The sequence below is a fragment of the Anastrepha ludens genome, chromosome 3, assembly GCF_028408465.1.
Source record: "Anastrepha ludens isolate Willacy chromosome 3, idAnaLude1.1, whole genome shotgun sequence".
Classification (NCBI taxonomy): Eukaryota; Metazoa; Arthropoda; class Insecta; order Diptera; family Tephritidae; genus Anastrepha; species Anastrepha ludens.
The window spans coordinates 43,052,149-43,070,899 of NC_071499.1; the positions used below are offsets into that span (position 1 = coordinate 43,052,149).

The window sequence follows — 18,751 nt, forward strand, 5'->3', positions numbered from 1 at the left end:
CGGTCACGCCCCAGCAAAACCTGCGTGCATATGTGTTTGTAACATTCAAAAAAATGTAATTGTGTTAGAGTTTCGGTCACGCAGGTTTTGCTGAGGGCGCTCATAATAGCAACCGCGTGTGTATTTTTATATTCGTAAATATTTTCATTTTTAAATATTTACCGCAATTATGCCGAAAAATAATGCAGAAAAGTGTCGTGAATATCGACAGAAAAAAAAATCAATAAATAGCATCACGGAATTCATTCACGAAAATTTAATAAAGTATACACCAGAAGTATCGCGGATACTTAGAAAAGATTACAATAAAGTTCCAATGATTTTAAGTGGCGATTTTAACGTAAATTTTGCATTGGACACAGCGGTTCCTTTAATTGACGTTCTCAATACAACATTCAATTTAAAAATGTGTAACAATCGCACTGAATCGACAACACGATCAAAAACAACCATTGACGCGGTATTTCAAAGACATGTTGACAACATCGAAACCAAAGCATTTGTATCATATTTTAGCTATCATAAGCCACTCGTATCATTTGTTGAAATTGAAAACATTGAGGATGAATAATAATAAAATGAAGAAAATAAAATATGAACTTTATAGCAATATTATAATGAACCTATATTTATCTTGCTCCTAATGCTGCTTTCGTCTTATTCTCTCTCAGTTTGTTTTACGGAAGGTTTCACTTCTATCGCGTCTAACCGTTAGACTGGTGTTTTTTTTTTACAGAAACACAAGTGAGAGTGATGTCAAATACACTATTTCAATTTAGAACTTGATCGAGAATTGTTACAGAAACGACCCGTAGATGGGAAATCGCTGAATTTCGTTGCTCGATATTAGTTTTGGGAAAAAGAAATCCGTAAGCTTGCGTAAAATTTTTACTCAAATGATTTTGTTTAATAGTCGATATTTAGCTTCCGGGTGATGCTACGACTACTAACATGCCGATCTTCTTCGATTATTTCTGTGATTTTATCGACATTTTTTTTCAACATTAAAAATGCCTAAACGGAATCGACGAAATCAAAATTGTACGTAATTAGCTGTTACAGTATCAGCACCATAAACACTATTCCCTATTTCAGCGATTGACTTACATTTTCGTCTTTATCAAAGCAAAACTGTATTTAGAATGTACCGAATTTTCTCTTCGTTGACTTTCATTATTAACACGTTGGCTGCCACGTATCACCGGTGATCACAAAAAAAATCTACCCCCAGGTGCCAAGCAAAACAAGTCATGTTCCCGTTTGAATTTTAACGAGATATTTATACCAGGAATAAAAGTCACGCTCCTGACGCGTATGAGCACGTTTTTGTGCTGTGTTCACCGGTGACCACCTGCCGTTTTTTTTTAAACTATTCTTTTTTTTTTTGAAATGTGATCACCGGTGATCACATTTCGAAGAAGTAAATCAAAATAAATCAGTATCAAACTTGAGTTCATAGCAAGCAGTTGGTTGAAAATTACAGTGAAATATAGTGAAGTGAAGTTGTGAAGTTATGAATTCCGAGGAAATACGTGACGCGTTGAATTCAATGGAAAATTCCAGTGTTAGTGGTGAGGATTTTAGTCCAGATGAAGATGAGTACATCCCAGATTCAGGCAGTGATACAAGGAGTGATGACAGTATTGATGAAGACCTCGATGTTAGTGCTTCAAATGTTAATAATACTGCTGATGAAGAACAGACGGAAACTACGACCGCATGGACCTCGCCTGCTACCGGAGAGACTTTGAAGAATTTAGAAGAATTTACCAATCCACCCCAGGTTTTGCAATATGATGCCGGTACGCCATATTAATCAATATTACAGAAAGTTTTTGACCGATGAGATATTGGATATTATTGTTGAAGAGACAAATAGGAATGCAAACTCTCAAGTAACTGGCATCGGTACGCGCAGCAGCAGTAGGATGAATATGTGGAAAGATACTGATCGCAGGAGATCATGGAGTTTCTGGCCATAGTCATGTATATGGGAATGGTAAAATATCCTGCAATAACCGACTATTGCAAACCAAGCACATTGTTCAAAAACGCATTCGTCCCACAAGTTCTGGCTCGTAACCGGTTCCAGATCTTGCTCAAATTCATTCACTTCGCAGATAATGCCCAGTCCTCTGAAACAGTGTCAAAAACTTATAAAATGCAAATATCTGACTTTCGTAAAAGCATTATCCTTTTCATGAGTGGAAAAGATATCGCTTCAATAGCGCGCTCACCTCCGCAGGGAAAACACTTTTTAATAACGTCGACAGAAGCAGCAAAGGATGGTAGGCGCAAGAGACATCGTTGCAGCATGTGCTATTCAGAATTAAAGACGACAAACTCGTCGTCAGTCGCCAGGAAGAAGGCCAAAATAGTGGCAACATACTGCGCCCAATGTCGGAGGTCACCATACCTATGTTTTAAACATTTTCAACAACTACATTAAAATTAAAAACAAAAATTATAGTTTTTTCTGTTTCCAGAATTGAATTGAATTTTCTCATTTTTAATTTCGTATTATTTCAAAACTTTGTATTTTACTATGAAATAAAATATTTTTTCTTTTAAAATAAACTTTCAATTTTCCCAAAACTCCTTTCGTTAGGGTTCCAGCCCCTAAAATCTAGGGGCCTAAGCGTGTATCACTGGTGATACATTGGCACCTGGGGGTAGGTTTTTGAAATGATCACCAGTGATACATTGGCAGCCAACGTGTTAACACCCTCTAACTCACATCTGAATGGAACGAACCAAAAACAGCAAAAACATTTGTTTAGTGTAAAATGCCACCTTGCCCGCGAGCATAAACTTTAAATTGTTTGATCGATATTTCACGAGATATTGATCACAATATCGATATACCGAGAAAATAATGTATCTCTATTCCCCGAAACTAATATCATATTTAATTTTTCTGTCATGACACTTTTGTGAATGACCGCCGATTCGTTCACAATGAGGTATGTTCGTATGTCTTCAGGTGTAAATATTATCAGGTTTTGTTGTATCGGGATAAATCATTTACCACAAATTTAAGCGGGTCCTTGGTCAGAGATAACTTTACTAAATCCGGATTATTACGGACATAGATAACATTACAGTAACAGCTCCCGACCTTTGGAGCGGAACCAAAAATAGTGTTTGTTCGATTTAGAAATATGTCGAGATCATTCAAATCTTCTAAAAGTTCGAGCTCGCATGAAGAAACCAATTTGATACATTTTTCTTTTTGTGATCACAAATCCAGCTTCAGACATTTGCTACAAGGCGATGATAAATATTCCGCATCTTTAGTGGAAGATGAGGCAGATTTTTGGAAATTCGTTAATAAATATGAAAGTATGCTACGCAGTGCTGGGCAACCGATATTGGCAAATCCCTTGCGTGATTCCGAGACTGTTGAGACTGAACCGTTTCACAAACGTAAATACATAGCAATGCAATTAGAACGCGGAAGCGATTCAGAGCAACTAAAACGAGGCTGCCACAATATTGAAGGGCAAATTTTTACAAAACGGAAAGCTCGACAGTTTATGGAAATTGTGCTTACCTATTTGGACTTCAAGCAAAAGGAGAAATTCAGTAAAATTAAGCAATTGCGCAAAGCTCAAAAATCTCTACCGATTGCACATTTCAAGCAAAAAATACAAGAGGAGCTGAAACAGACCCGGGTAGTTATTATTGCTGGTGATACCGGTTGCGGGAAATCCACACAAGTACCGCAATATTTGTATGAGTTCGGATATCGCAGCATAGCTTGTACGCAGCCGCGTCGTTTGGCTTGTGTTTCGCTGTCGAAGAGAGTAGCGCATGAAATGCTTGATGATTATGGGTCAAAAGTTGGTTTTCAAATACGATTCGAAAAGAATAAAACTAAAAATACAAATATACTATTTATTACTGAGGGCCTATTGTTGCGACAGGTACTAATATAATAATTGTTTTTTAGTTATTTAGATTTAATTGAGTATTTATCTTTTTTAGTTAGCAGTGGAAGCGAATTTGGAGCAATATGATGTTATCATATTAGATGAAATACACGAACGTAATCTATTCGGCGATTTCCTGTTGGGAGTTACAAAATGTTTACTGCACGCCAAACCGGAATTAAAGTTAATACTAATGTCCGCCACTATAAATTTGAACTTATTTCACAATTACTTTAAAAATGAAGGCGCTGCATTAATAGAGGTGCCCGGAAGATTATATCCAATAAAAACAATGTTTATGCCACCACCAAGCTTGGAACTGAAGGGTGGTGCTGGAGGCAGTAAAGGCTCTTCAAAAAGCTCTAATCGTCTAGATCCTGCACCATACATACAGGTGTTGAATTTGATCGATCAAAAATACCCAAGTAAGTTGGAATACATACAATATTTGAATGAAAAAAAAAAGAAAACTCACATATATTAAAATAAACATTTCAGTTACTGAACGAGGAGATGTGCTAATATTTGTTAGTGGTGTAAATGAAATCACAACAGTTTCTGATGCAGCTAAGGAATATGCGGAACAAAATTCGCATTGGATTATATTACCTTTGCACAGTGGCTTATCGTTAGCTGACCAAGACAAAGTGTGCACATTCTCATATTTCCATTCCTAATCACCGTAAATTCACATCCCAGCGAGTTTTTCTCATAAACACCCTGTTGCAAAGATATAAACACAACACTATTTTTTTTTTATATATATAGTTCATCTTCTTCTTAATCGGCGTATCCATGCTGGATGTTCGCGATTACATACAAACGTCATTATGATCTTAGTCGTACGGTTGTCAGGTTATATTATTAATGATGCCATTATATTTTTCTCTGTTTTTCGCTGCTGCTGTTAGTTCGCCGATTGTTTTGAGGTCTGTCCATTCTTTGATGTTGTCTAGCCATGTCATTTTCTTCCTTCCAATTCCTCTTTGACCTTCAATTTTTCCTTGCATCAGCAGTTTTAACATATCATACTTGTCACCTCTTGTTATGTGTCCGAAATAAGCGACTTTTCTGCTTTTTATGTCCGTAAGCAAGTTCCTAGCGCTTTGCATTCTGTTTAGCACTTCGTCATTTGATATTTTGTCAATCCAGCTTATTTTCAACATTTTTCTGTAGCACCAAATTTCGAAAGATTCTAGTCGGCGTATGCGCAATGTCCAGGCCTCGCATCCATATAAGAGTGTTGACCATACATAACATTTTAAAAATCTTGTCTTTAACCCGATTGGTATGCCCCGGCGTGTCAGTTTCTTTTTGATCTTCATGAAGGCCGCTCTAGCCATTTCTATTCTGCCTCTTATCTCCTGATCATGGTCCCATTGGTCATTCAGCCATACACCCAGATACCTGAAACTTTTTACTCTCTATTGTTTTGCCACCTATGGTTAGTCTCGCATAGGAATAGTCTCTGCTGGTTTCATTTACAATAATAAATTTGGTTTTATCAATATTTATGTTTGAAACTTTATACAAAATTTTTAAAAATTTCATCAAAACTTTCAACTCTTCAATCAGAATTTCTAGAACTTTTCTGTGTATGCAGCTTTGTAGCTCATTGAACAAAGTGCAAGTTTTAAGTGATTACGGAATACGGTTCATTTTTGTAATTTTTATTTATTTTTGGACGGTCTTAGGCTTTTTCTTCCATATAAAAAATTCGGACCTTGTATGGAAAAAGAGACATCTCAGGGATTTTTTTTTTTCAAAAATCAACGATATTTTGTAGTCACTTGAAACTTGGATTTTGTAATACTAAAATTCAATGGACTATAAAACTGCAAGCTCAAATTTTTGTAAGAATTCTACTTTAAAAGCTGGAAGCTTAGAAGAAATTTTGTGCAAAGTTTGAAACTTTATTTTTTTATATGGTTTTTTCGTAGTATGAACTATATTTTTATAAAAAAATAATTTTTATAAAAAAATAGTGTTGTATTTATAATTTTGGAACGTGGTGTATGTGAGAAAAAATCGTAGAGATACGAATTGTGTAAATATTATCTTCTCTACTCAAACATATTTTGTTTTTAATTTATATAGGTATTTGATTATGCACCCGAAGGAATGCGCAAGTGCATAGTATCTACAAATATCGCTGAGACGTCGCTCACAGTGGATGGCGTGCGTTTTGTTATCGATTCGGGCAAGGTGAAGGAAATGAGCTATGATGCTAGTTGCAAAGGCCAACGTTTGAAGGAATTTTGGGTATCAAAATCATCAGCTGAGCAACGTAAAGGACGTGCTGGCCGTACTGGCCCGGGCGTAAGTCAATAAAAAAAACCATATTCATTTGAATTGTAAAATAATGAATGCGTTCGCCAGACTTGCTTTCGTCTCTTCTCAGAAAAACAGTTTGCGGCATTTGAGGCGTATCCTACGCCCGAAATTCTCCGAGTTCCCTTGGAAACAATACTTTTGCAAATGATTGCAATGGGTTTGCCCAATGTACGCTCATTTCCATTTGTCGAATCACCGGAAGAAGAATGCATTGAACAGGCCATTTGGTCTTTGAAGCAACATGTAGGAGATTATATATATTTTTTAAGTGGAACCTTATACTCTTTTGATTTGGTTACAGAATGCGCTTGGTATTGATGAAAAAATTACGCCATTAGGCAAGTCACTTTCTAATTTACCAGTTGAAATTACAATCGGTAAAATGTTGCTTATGGGGTGTGTTTTTCCTGATGTGGAAAAGATATTAACGCTAGCAGCAACGATGAGCGTTCAGAATCCGTTTACAAACCGCGCCTATACGGACCGTAAATGTGAGGTAGATAAACGAATTTTTCATTTCAAATAAATTAGAACACATTGCACACATATTTACCAACAATTCGTATACGTATGCACTTTATTTGGGGCATCGCAGCAAGAGCGGGAACCACTGCAGTCCGATCAGGGTGACATATTCACATTGTTACGCGCTTATCACGAATGGTTGCAACTTAAATGGAATAATGAAAACACCAGAAGGTGGTGTCATAAGCTAGGCATCGAGGAGCAGCGGTAAGGAGGTATTCAAAAAATAAAGCAAATAGATTTTCACTTTCCTTCTCGTTCTTACGCAGTTTTTATGAAATCACTAAATTGCGCAATCAATTCCAAAACATTCTCGAAAGTTGTAATATGACCTGCAAAAATGACGATTCCGCTCCACTAACAAGCGCCGAGCGTGCGCGGCGTCATGGTGAAGTGCGTCAACTGAAAGCTATCAAACGTAAACAGAAATACCAGGAGCCACGTAAACGAAAAATACTCAAGCGTAGCAGTTACGGCGGTGGAGATGATGAAGAGTGCGATGACGCAGGTGATGATATACGTGATGTCGATTTTCGGCTACATCACGATGCTGCCAAATTGGAGGTGCTGCTGAACTCATCCAGCGCGGATAAACTGCGCGATGTCTTGTTGCTCAAGCTAATTATAGTTAGTGGTTTCTACCCACACATTGCTATTGCTGACGAATTTAACTACTGCAAAAGTGGTAGTCAACAGTTCTTTCACACCTTCCTAAAACCCTTCATATCGCTACATCCAAACGGGTATTTCGCAAAGTACTTTGATGTACTCAAGCTGAACGATAGCGACATTTTAGATAAACCAAATTATTACACACCGAAACAGCTGCTGAGTTCACGACATCAGGTGGTGTGCTATCAGTAAGCAAATAGGTTTCTAAAGTCAAAGCTATTTTTTTTTTCGTAAATTGTTTGATTTTTTTTTTTTCTTTCTTTCGATTGCAGAAATTTGCTGGAGACCGCGAAGCCGTACTTGATGAATTGTATTCGAATGCCAGCAGCACAAGCACTGCTATTATTTTCCTTTTCAGTGGATACGAACGCGTCAGTAACTCGTGTAGTGTGTGACTCGTGGCTGTGCTTGGAGTTTCCTGTTCCGGAAACGGGCTGCGAGCTGCTGTGCCGCGCCATCAAACTGCGCCGATTGTGGGCGAAGCTGTTATCACAAAAACTGACTGGTATACGTTCTTCTTATTAATACGATTGATTTGCGCGTTGCTGTAACCTGTTTTTAATGTATTATTTTCTTTGTTTTTTATATAATAATTATTTTTTTTTATTTTTTATTTTTTTATTTATTTAATTTTTTTGTTTTGTAATAGACTTGGTTAACAATGTGGAAAATCAAAGTCTTAAAAAAGAAAAACGCACCAAGGATGAAGAAGCCGAACTTTGGGAATCACTCATCGATTATATGAGTGCCAATGTGAGCTATACAGTAAAACGTTTGCTACCCGCCGATTTGAAAACCCTCTACACGCACGAAAAGCTAGGCAATTTTGAAATGTTTAGCGTCAATCCATTTGCACCCAACTATGCCATCAGCCAAAACGAAGAAAAAGGTGGCATAAATGTTGCCGAAAATGTTGTTTATGGATGGTGGGTTGAAAAAAAAAATGTGTTAACTCTTTCCACACCCACACTTTTGTATACTAAATTTACACTTTGTTCTTCTCAATATAGCCTACAAGAAGTGCAGTGGACATTGGCAATGGAGGCTGAAATGCGCCAACACAATTGGGTATGCAAAACTTGTGATGCGGAAATGGCATTGGATGTGATTGAGAAATTGTTGCACAAAAAAAGTGAGTTCATATTGGGTTTTTCAGTAAGAGCGCTTCAACTTTTGAACTTTTTTGAATAAAACACAAACGGTTTGACTTTTTTAACTAATTTTATTTTTATTATCGAGTTTGAATATATACATTTAAGTATGAAATTCGATTTCTTTTGCATGACCACCGCTTGCACGTTTTACGAAGTCCAATCGTTGAACCCAATTTTCGACCACTCTTTTGCATAAATCGGCCGAAATTCCAGCAATTTCGCGTGCAATATTGGCTCTGAGCTCACAAATCGTCGCCGGCTTGTTACTGTAGACCCATGACTTCACATAACCCCAAAACGGGACGGCTTGTTAAATGGACCGTAAAATGGCCGTAATGCTCTTAAAGTAGCAGCAACAAAACGATTATTTTCATACAAAATTTGCACGATTTGCAATCGTTGCTCAAGAGTGTAGCGTTCCATGATGAAATGTATACTAATGAAGTTTACAAGCGAAAAATAAAAAATATTGCATCGTTCGCCCTCCCTATCGGAAAAAAGTTGAAGCGCACCTATTGAATAACCCTATAGTTTAGTTGCAAACGAAAGTATTTACCGCATCACTCAATTTACTGCTTGCAGCTTGTAGCCCTGCAGTCGCAGCTACAGTCGAAAAACTCGAAAAAGATACGCCAACAGCTAGCACTTCGAAATCCATTAAAGGTAGTGCTTACATCTGCGAGACATGCCAAAAGGAGTTGCATATGAGTAAAATCGATATTCTAAAACACAGAAAATATTGCAATAGCACTGATAAGGAGTAGAGAAAAATAAAGTCGCATTATTTGTTTTTTTTTCCGCTGTGTGCCCAATTTTTTGGTTTGTATCTGTAATTCTCATCATATGGTAATATACATGTACATATAAATCTATGCGCAGATAGTTGCTTTTTAACACTTAATTGTTAACTAATTATAGTAGTTAAAATAATTTATAATTTACATACACATGGAAGTATTTTACAAAATATGAGATGGGCATGGTTGCTTGGCCTAATATATATATATATAGAGCTTGAAAAGTAAGTATATTATGTATATCGAATTAAGCTTACTTTAACAATTTTCGTTTTTTCTTAACTAGAGCGACTTAACTATATGACCCGATTTAAAGTAAGTATACCAATGTACTTATGTATGAATATATTTAAACTTTTCGAATTGTTAAAAAATAAAATGGAACATATGCGCATAATCGTCAAAAAAACTCACAATTTTTATCTCATAATTGGTTATAGTTTAAAAAATACATTTTTAATTTCAATAGCAAATGTTTGTATGCAACTTTTGTCACTTTAAAATCGAGCTACATAGTTAGTTCACCGTTGCTGTACGTATGCATCAATTAAACTAACACTAGCTGCATATTTTCATTTAAACAAAAGTATTTTAATTTCATTTGTTCCACTTCTATTCGTCTAGAGCGATCAGTGTGCATTGTCAAATCGTGCACCAATTTTAGGTACACGTGCCGAGCGTTTGCGTTTTGACTGCTAGAAAATGTACGGTGCAATTCAATACCACTAATAGTGATCAATTAGTTACATTTCTTACCTGCTTCTTAATATCTGAACTGTTGTCCGCAGCGACAGTGGCAGGTGTTGCTGCCGTTTGCTGCTGCTGTGGCGCGGCAGCCATATTCGATGCTTCCGGCGTTATTTGCGAGTTGCTGACGGGTGTTGCAGTCGTTTGCTGTTGTTGCTGCTGTTGTGGCGTGGCAGCCATATTCGTTGCTTCCGACTTTATTTGCAAATTCTTGAGCTACAACGGAAAAGTAAAGAGCAAAATATTCAACGCTTGTGTGTGTGTGTGTGCAATACTTACATTTCTTTGCAGGTACTCTACGTTCTCTTTTACAGTGCTAGTTGCTGCTACATTTCCTTTACTAGTTGGTGTTTGTGGCTGTTGATGCTGCGGCAATTGTGATGGCGATGGCTGAGCGTGCGGTTCCGTTTGCTGATGGGGATTGGGTGTGACATGTTGTGGCATTGAGCGCGGTTGCGGCATTAGAGGAAAGAAATCGCTGTATTTGGACATAATCAACGGCTGGCCGCCATAGTGTAAAAGTGCCGATGGATGCACCTGTTGCTGGTGTAAAGGCAAGGGCGGCTGCAAAGGCAAATTCGATGTTGGATAATGTTGGCGACTATTTTGTGGCAGTTGTTGTGCTTGTTGCGCATCGCTGCGCCAACCAGCCGGCGGTTGAGGTAGATGCGTCTTCGGCGGTTGGCCTGATGTGTTATTATTTGGAGTTAGAAGCTGTGCAGCTGTACTGTTCAGGCCGACGCCTAGCAAACTCTTCAAGACCTGTGTCTCAGCTTGACACTCACTCATCTCGCCAACGCTAGAAGCCGCAGTATTACGAAGTAGTTTATTGCTATTTGACGCCTGTTGCATAGCTTTATCTTGCTTTCTTTCCAATAAAAGAGGTGTAGCATTGATGGCTTGGTCTTCAATGTTTGCACTGTTCTTCTCTATGATATTGTTTTTGACATTCGCTCGACCCAATTCATTTCCTGTGGTATGCTTCATCTTTGTTTCAGCAGCTGGCATCCAGAAGTCGTCATGACCAATAGTAACAGCGCTGCTACTTTCACCAACTTGATGTCTATTTATTGTTTGTGCCGGCAACGATGCCGCAGCCGCTGCGGGCGTTTGTTTTTGCTGCAGCATGACTGCTTTGGAGTTATTGCTGCAGCTTGGCTCGTTGAAATCACGCGTTTGACTTGGTTGCTGCTGTTGTCTAGCACGCAGTGAATTGTTGCTGTTGTTGTCATCCGTAAATCTATCATCGTTTGCGAACAGATTGAGTGCCGCATCTTGCATTTCGTTCGGTTTATTATCTGTGACAAAAAAAAAACAAAAACAAGCAACAGAGGATGAACAGAATGTAAAATAGTAAATGTGCAATGAAATAAAAAATATATATGAAAAATACATTACGAAAAAAGCATAGCCACCTTGTGCGAAAATTAGCAATAGCGATGATTCCGACACTTTATAAACGCGCTCCTCTGCGATGCCGTATATATCATTGCCACCAGGCAGATGTTTGTCAAAAAGCAGTTCGTAAAAAGTATCTACTGCCTTTACACACTCCAGGCGCACGGGGTTCGGATCGATTACCGGATACACGCCTATAACTGTGGCTTTCGCTCCCAATGGCACCTTAACATTAGACATACAAAACATTAGAAATGCTGCAGTTAAGACAGTAACAAAAATAAATAAATCTTACCATATAAGTGGTTTTTACAACTACAACACGATCAAATAACTTCACAGGTCGTTTCGGTTTATACAAACTTGGCAGCGTTACGTTCGGCTTCAAGAGCAGATGAGGTTTCACTTGCAGCTTAACGGTCTTGACGGGTAGAGTCTTAAAAAAAAAAACATATATATATAAGATACACTTGGAACAAACAACGTAATCAAGAGGTTTCGCAAAACAGTATTTTTGTCGTACTGCATGTAGTAAAATCGCGTAAGCGGTTATCGCGCCAATCAAGAAGAGGAAGACGTAGTAAATATTACCGTTCAGCATACCACGCACAACATACCTTTAGCTGTTCGATGGCGTCAAGTACACTCTGCACAGCCTCCTTTCCCATACTTTGTGAGCCGCATGAACGTCTGTCCGCTTGAACATGCTCTTGACTTTTCAGCCATGTGACGATTTCGTCCATCTTATGCTCGCCAACTTCTCCAGGAAATAAATCTTCCTCAAAACAAAATTCATTGCGATCAGATGAGCGACTTAAATATTCGAAAACCATTGGAAATTTCTCAAAATACGCTTGTATGAGCGCAATTGCTTTGGATGTGTAATACCATTGATTACTGATACGACGGCAATACTCAGTCCGTTCTTCTTGCTGAGATAAAAAAAGAAAAAACTTATTAAAGTTCACGCGTCTTAAAATTGTAAATTTAACTCACCTGCTTAGGAAATTTTAATTGTAAGCCAATATTAGTTTTAGCCACATTTTCTGGCAGCTGCGTACGTCTAGCGCCGGCTATTACCAATACCGTTCCCGTCACGCGCCCAAGGCATTTCATGTGCAAACCAATTCTGACGGATGCTTGAAAGGAGTTAATGTAGTCGCGCTCCGAATTTTGTTGAATTATTCTAGCAACGCTGAAATCTGGTTCTGGCAGAACCGTTATGTTTACTGAAATGATGTGACAATTTAATTTCGACACATTAACGAAAACTATTTACTAGGACATCTTCCTGGCTTACCTTTCAAACGACCGCATTCATATACCAGCAGCGGATTCAGTACAGTTCCTTCGCTGCCAAAATATGGACTTCCCAAGAAAAACACAGTACTATCTGTTGGAAATAAATTTTCCACTTTTTTGGGTTGCAGCGCAAGATTTTTTTGAACGGCAATTTCCGAAACGACTCCCTAAAAATGTAATAAACATTTTCAATATTTTAAATGTAGCGAATTGAAAAGCTATGCGCATAACCTGTGCAGGATAAGCGGTCACTGCTTGCCCCCAGGCATCGTTAATTATTATTTTTCCTTGATTGCCGCAAGTGTACGTGGAGCCGACGTGTGTGCGCACATGCACCAAAACTGTAAAGTCGTCAAATTCTATTCCCATGCGCGTTGTGAGACTAGATAAAAAAAAAATTTAGTTTATAACGCAATGACACTTCAATTGAAATTCACTCACTGTTCTTGTGCCGTCTTCATGTGTATTTGGAACAATTTTGGGTCCATGTCTTTCATGCCGCTCGTGTCGATGTACTTTTCTTTGCTGGATATTCCAACAACCTTAGCCTTTATTAAATGTGGCCAACCAATGTAAACACTCTGATTCAAGCACTTTTCAGCAACGCTATAGACATCGTCAAATCTTTCCCGATTTTGCGGTTTAAGTATAACACTCTCATTACGACTGGGTTGATCGAAAACGCGCACACGGGCAAACTTCACATCAAACTGTACAACGAATATAAAATAAAAAATAAATACACAAATAGAAATGGCGAAAGCGTTAACGTACATCGTATTTCAAATGCTTCATTGTCGGAAATCCAGGAACGAAAAGCGTAAGATCTGGGCTCAGCAATTCCACACACACTGTCTTGTCGGACGGAATAGCGATTTCCTTCGACCAAATCTTCTGCTCAGTGCAGTATACGTGGTAGAGCGCTTTCATTGAGAAAATACCTGGTACACTTCCTTGTGATTCTCGAGTGTAATCGTATTGCAGCATGGGACCATGTTGATTTCGTCTTATTTCAGATGGTGTAAGGTTTTTCTCACAATCTTTCATAGCGTTTAACAATAATTTCTACAAGTATAAAGTTGATTTTCATCAATGAGTTTAAAAATAATATATCTTGACTCCGCCTACTTCATCTATAAAAGGTATTAGCACCACCGCTTCCCATTCATGCCTTTTACCATTTAAATCGGTTTCAAATTCTTGCGGATAGTATTCGAGTAGCTCACTCGTTGCACTAGTCATTAAGTCACGATAAGCGGATGGCAATAAGTCTCTGCTAGCTGCTGGCAGAACAGCCAAAAGCTTTAAACAAAAAACATTGGTTAGGTTTATTAAGATTTTATCTATTTGCGAATTTAGTTACCTGTTCGAATGGTAGGAATGGTTTACCCAAATTGAAATTAATTTTATAGTCCTTAAAGTTTTTCAGGTCACTGATGAATGGTGCATAATGGTGAGGATAATACCAGTCCCATGACAGAACACCTCTATAGTAGTAATCTAAAATCCACTGTAATGCTGTAATGTAGCAAATAGCCTGCTCACGCTTCGATTCACTAAACGTAAGAATTACTATGCAATTATTAATTTCCATTAAAGTTTAACAAGCCTCACTTATTCATATCGTCCTGGTTTAATTTGTTTAGATAATAATTGCGCTTATAAGTCTCAAATTCATCAGTTATATGTTGTTCTTCATCGGGCAAGTCTTCATCGTCATCTTCTAAAAACTGTCGGGGAGAAATAATAGAATTAGTTATTTTAAGCTTGACGGTGCGCTGCTTTACATACCTGCCTACTGCTCTCTATTAAAATAGCGAGATCAGCATCTTGATTGTCGTTCGTTATTTCGGATATATCAAAGTCGAACGCCTCATCGATGCCATTTTTCGTTTGCTTAGCTTCAAAATATTTCAAATCCGCATGGTTTTCTTGAAAAATTTTAAATTCCACGTCGGCAAGTTCAGCAAAATATTTTTCCAGACGCTCTAAGTTTAGATGCCCCTTTTCATTTATATTACCTGAAATAATTGCTATGAAAATTATGATATTACTTGAAGCGAATTTTTTCTTGCCTCCGAGTGATGGGTAAACTTTAATGTAAGTGTCATATAGCAAAGGCAGTGCATTCGAAGAAATGTGCATACACGGCAGATGTGGTATAAAATCATTGCCAACTAGAAATCCCATAAGTACCCAATCATCTATAAGATTGGATATGTCAAATTTGTCATCTATTTGTTTCAGCTTATCGAACTCCATTTCGAGATATTCGCGCATCAATCCCAAGTGTAGGAGAAAAAAGCGCGTTTCTTCAACAGCAGCCTGTTTAGCCTTTCGTCCGAATTTGACCTCTTCCCGCAATACTACGAAATGTAATTCGTGTGTGCAGAGCCCTAAAATAATCAAGTCTGCATCCAGCCCGTAGAGGCAGTGACGTGTATTGGGATCGTAGTCTTTTTTAGATTTAAGGTAACGAATGTAGTCCATTATTTTGTGCTCTCCTTCACCAGGGGCCTAAAAAATGTAGTACAATTATTTAAAATATTACATAACCTAAAAATAAAACAAATTGAAATAGGTAAATAAACTTACATCTTGACCACTTAGTATAACGCGACATTTTTGCCATAACGGATCTGAACTTATTTTACTCTTTACAAAATAGCGTAGTGCTTCATGCAGACGAGTCATAAACTCTGTTCCGGGCGTGATACAGTTACTGTCGAAGCGTTCATGTTCACGTACTTCGCCACGGCTTTTCGCTTTGGCTTCCAATATTTCAGCATCTTTAGCCGAACGAAAACGCCGGCTGCGTTGCTGATTCATTTTAGCGCGAGGTGCTACACCGTCAACGGCCATGAAAAATAGTTTTTGTGGCTTAATAAGGAAGAATAACTTGTCAATATAATTGAAAATTTCCTTAAAAATATTTTCTTCCGTTATGGTGAAGTGAAAGTTGCTGTCATCGGGATGTGAGCACGTGTGAATTATGCCGTTCATATCCAGATACAGATTGTCAAATTCCGGAATCTATAAAATAAAACAATAAAAATCAAATTCAAGTAGACTATACATTTTAGTTCCAGCACTTACACACTGCTCTCTTGCCAGCTCACTTAGACAAGGGTAACGTTCGCTGATGTAGCGAAAAAATTTTGGTACTCCCATGTTTGTGGTTTTGTTAACGGTATGTCACAGCCTTTAACCTAGGAATCAAATGTGTATAACCTTATTAAGTCTATCGGATCTCGAATGACGTTCATATAATTTATTCAAATATTTGATTAGTGCCCCATATTTTTTTGCAAGAAATTAAATCTGCAATGTCAGTAGTTTTTGTTGTTATTGCATGAAAACACTTCCACGCTTCGGAGGAAAGATCTTACCAACTACAGAAATATACAATTGCAAATATAAAAAGATTTTAATCCACTTCAATATAGAATTAAAATAACTGCGAAATATTTTGCAATGTATTCCAGTCAAGCCACTAACAAAACAATTGTACTCTGAGCACCGATTAATGCAAGGAAAAGCAAATAAAAACGAAAAATTTGGCAGTTCAATCAAAAGTCCCGTTCGATTTAAATGGCAGGTTCAGTCTAGCGTTTTCTCATTAGGGTGATGATCAAGGCGAATTCATAGAAGGTAACTTCGTTTTTGCAGTTAATTTGTGTTATTTTCTTGCGATTTGATGGTTTGATTGTCAAGGTAATTGGCTTCTTTATTGACGCTTTATTTTTGACAGTCAAACTATCAAAACACACGTCATCTTTTATGAATTTGCCTTGCAGATGATATTTCTAATAATTTAATGACCGTATTAAAAACATACCGTATTCGTGTACCGTATGTTTGAAAGAGATACGGGTAGAAAAAATTTCGTGGGACAAAATTCGTACCCAAAATGTTTTCCTTTGTGTACATATCGCACCCTAAATACAAAAGGGTCACAACTCAAAATTTTCCACACTCGAGGTTGACTTGTGTACAGTAGCACAGAAAACAAACTATGTGACATATCATGCTGAAATTTGCCATGTAAGCTTATAACAGTCCTACCAAAAAACAAAAAATTTATTCTTGCCATATGTCATCCGCGGACCGTTTTATTGATAACGTCTCGTTCATATTTGAGCAGAGGGTCATTTTGAGTTGTGACCCTTTTGTATTTAGGGTGCGATTTGTGCTATTGAAGGTCAAGCAAAAAAAAAAAACAAAAATACTAAATTAAGTAAGAATTGTCATACTTGCAAAGCTTTTTCACACTCAAAACACAAATTAACAAATCAATTAAAATATGATTGAAATATCAATTGAATTAATAAAACTTGTTAAATATCATATATGTATTTCAGTGTTTTAAGTTTAAATTAAAATTAATTATTTCGCTTATATGTATGTGTTGTTTGCTGTTGCAATTCGACGAAGAATCTCCTCACTACTGGAGTGGATTTTAATAAACCTCCTTCGATTAATTGATTAAATTATTTATTTGCATATATAGGCTATGAAATAATAATTTCTTGCAGACTAATTAACAATTATCGCATTCCGATTATCAGTAAAAAATTGTTTCAGGCAAAGAAAAATCAAGATCGATAGATTTTGAGATTTTGTCATATTCGCAAATAGCCTTTCAAAATGGCCTCTTCTCACATGTATGTATCTTACTGGAAATCTAATAGTACAGCTTAAGGCGAGTGTACACTATCAAGTTCTTCTAACCCTCGTGCTTCTAGCATTACAATTGAAACAGCTAAAGCAAATCAATCATCTGAAACAACAAATTATTAATTATAGGCATAAACTAACTAAGTTCAGCAAATGATGGCATAATGAAAATAGTCTGTCCATTACGATGTGGGATTCCACATTGCACATCAACATTTTATATAGCGTAACATTTTAAATAATAGAGATATTGGAAACAAATACAATGTTGTCGCTATTCTTGGAGACTGTATTTAACATTACATCATATACGAAATAAAAAAACTGATTTCCAAACTGAAAAAATCTAAAGAAGTAAAAAGAGCGCATGGCGAATTCATAGAAGGTGACTTTACTAGAGGAACGACAATATTTACATACATTTTGTGTTTGCTATTTGGTGTTTTGAATGCTTAAATTAATCAGAATGTAAGCAAACCTACAAAGGAACAGCAAAAAATACTGATCCATTTGACATTCACATCTTCCAATCATAAGAAAAAAGAATCAGCTGCTGTACTACTATCATCCAAAAATGATATCAAGGTGATTCGCCTTGATTTGATGTGAACAAATTCACACAGAGTTGCAATAGAATTCATTTTGTACAATGTATTTCAGGTTTAATAACTCCAACTCAAGTAAATACCATTTACAAAAGTACGCATTTCGTTAATGTTGCAAATAATACGTAATGCATTTATACTACAATATTGCACCGAAACGCGGATAACCTTATTAAACCATTTTCAATTTAAATTAAACCTTTTCCAAATTAAACGAAATCTATTTAAGCTAAGCGAAACATTTTTCAAATTAAATTAAACTATTACCAAATTCAACATTATTCAAATTAAGTAAACCATTGGACAATTAATTGTAGAAAATTACAATTGGCCCAGAATTGCAAAATTTATTTTCAATTATTAATAATACCAGAATCCACTCACTCATTGTTTCGGTGAAAAAAAATATGATTTTGAATTTGTATATTTCTTAAAATTTTCTTATAATTACATCACTTTTCAGAAGCAATTTTTTCAAAATCTCATGGCCTAGAGTAACACAATTAAGCTTAAAATATTTTTCACAATTAAAAGTTCACCAAGGCCATTTATCAGCTTGTCAAAGACATCGAACTGGTGTTATATATCCGTAGTTAATAATGTTTTCA

At 36.8% G+C, this 18,751-nt stretch overlaps 2 protein-coding genes across 3 annotated transcripts; one reads left to right on the forward strand and one right to left on the reverse strand.

Annotated features, from left to right (window-relative positions):
* The first annotated feature begins 2,968 nt into the window (after positions 1-2,968).
* On the forward strand, positions 2,969-9,793 carry LOC128857825 (probable ATP-dependent RNA helicase DHX34). The gene is made up of 12 exons (XM_054093604.1): positions 2,969-3,926; positions 3,988-4,357; positions 4,431-4,579; positions 6,030-6,251; positions 6,312-6,509; positions 6,568-6,762; positions 6,862-6,998; positions 7,061-7,651; positions 7,736-7,968; positions 8,113-8,389; positions 8,474-8,595; positions 9,200-9,793. The coding sequence occupies exons 1-12, from the start codon at positions 3,162-3,164 to the stop codon at positions 9,379-9,381; spliced, it is 3,441 nt and encodes a 1,146-aa protein (XP_053949579.1). The 5' UTR covers positions 2,969-3,161; the 3' UTR covers positions 9,382-9,793.
* Positions 9,794-9,887: 94 nt separating this feature from the next.
* On the reverse strand, positions 9,888-16,433 carry LOC128857824 (5'-3' exoribonuclease 1). 2 transcript variants are annotated; one of them, XM_054093603.1, is made up of 19 exons: positions 16,251-16,433; positions 15,958-16,070; positions 15,457-15,894; positions 14,937-15,378; positions 14,653-14,882; positions 14,476-14,591; positions 14,225-14,417; positions 13,990-14,163; positions 13,636-13,926; positions 13,303-13,571; positions 13,093-13,243; positions 12,860-13,028; positions 12,556-12,788; positions 12,177-12,491; positions 11,855-11,995; positions 11,577-11,784; positions 10,441-11,459; positions 10,171-10,377; positions 9,888-10,106 (listed from the first exon to the last, which is right to left on the reverse strand). In XM_054093603.1, exons 2-19 carry the CDS (start codon positions 16,030-16,032, stop codon positions 10,044-10,046), a joined length of 4,734 nt encoding a protein of 1,577 aa, XP_053949578.1. In that variant the 5' UTR covers positions 16,033-16,070; positions 16,251-16,433; the 3' UTR covers positions 9,888-10,043. The 2 variants fall into 2 exon arrangements, with proteins under 2 accessions (XP_053949578.1, XP_053949577.1); XM_054093602.1 differs by having other exon boundaries at positions 9,888-10,109.
* Between the last annotated feature and the right edge of the window lie 2,318 nt (positions 16,434-18,751).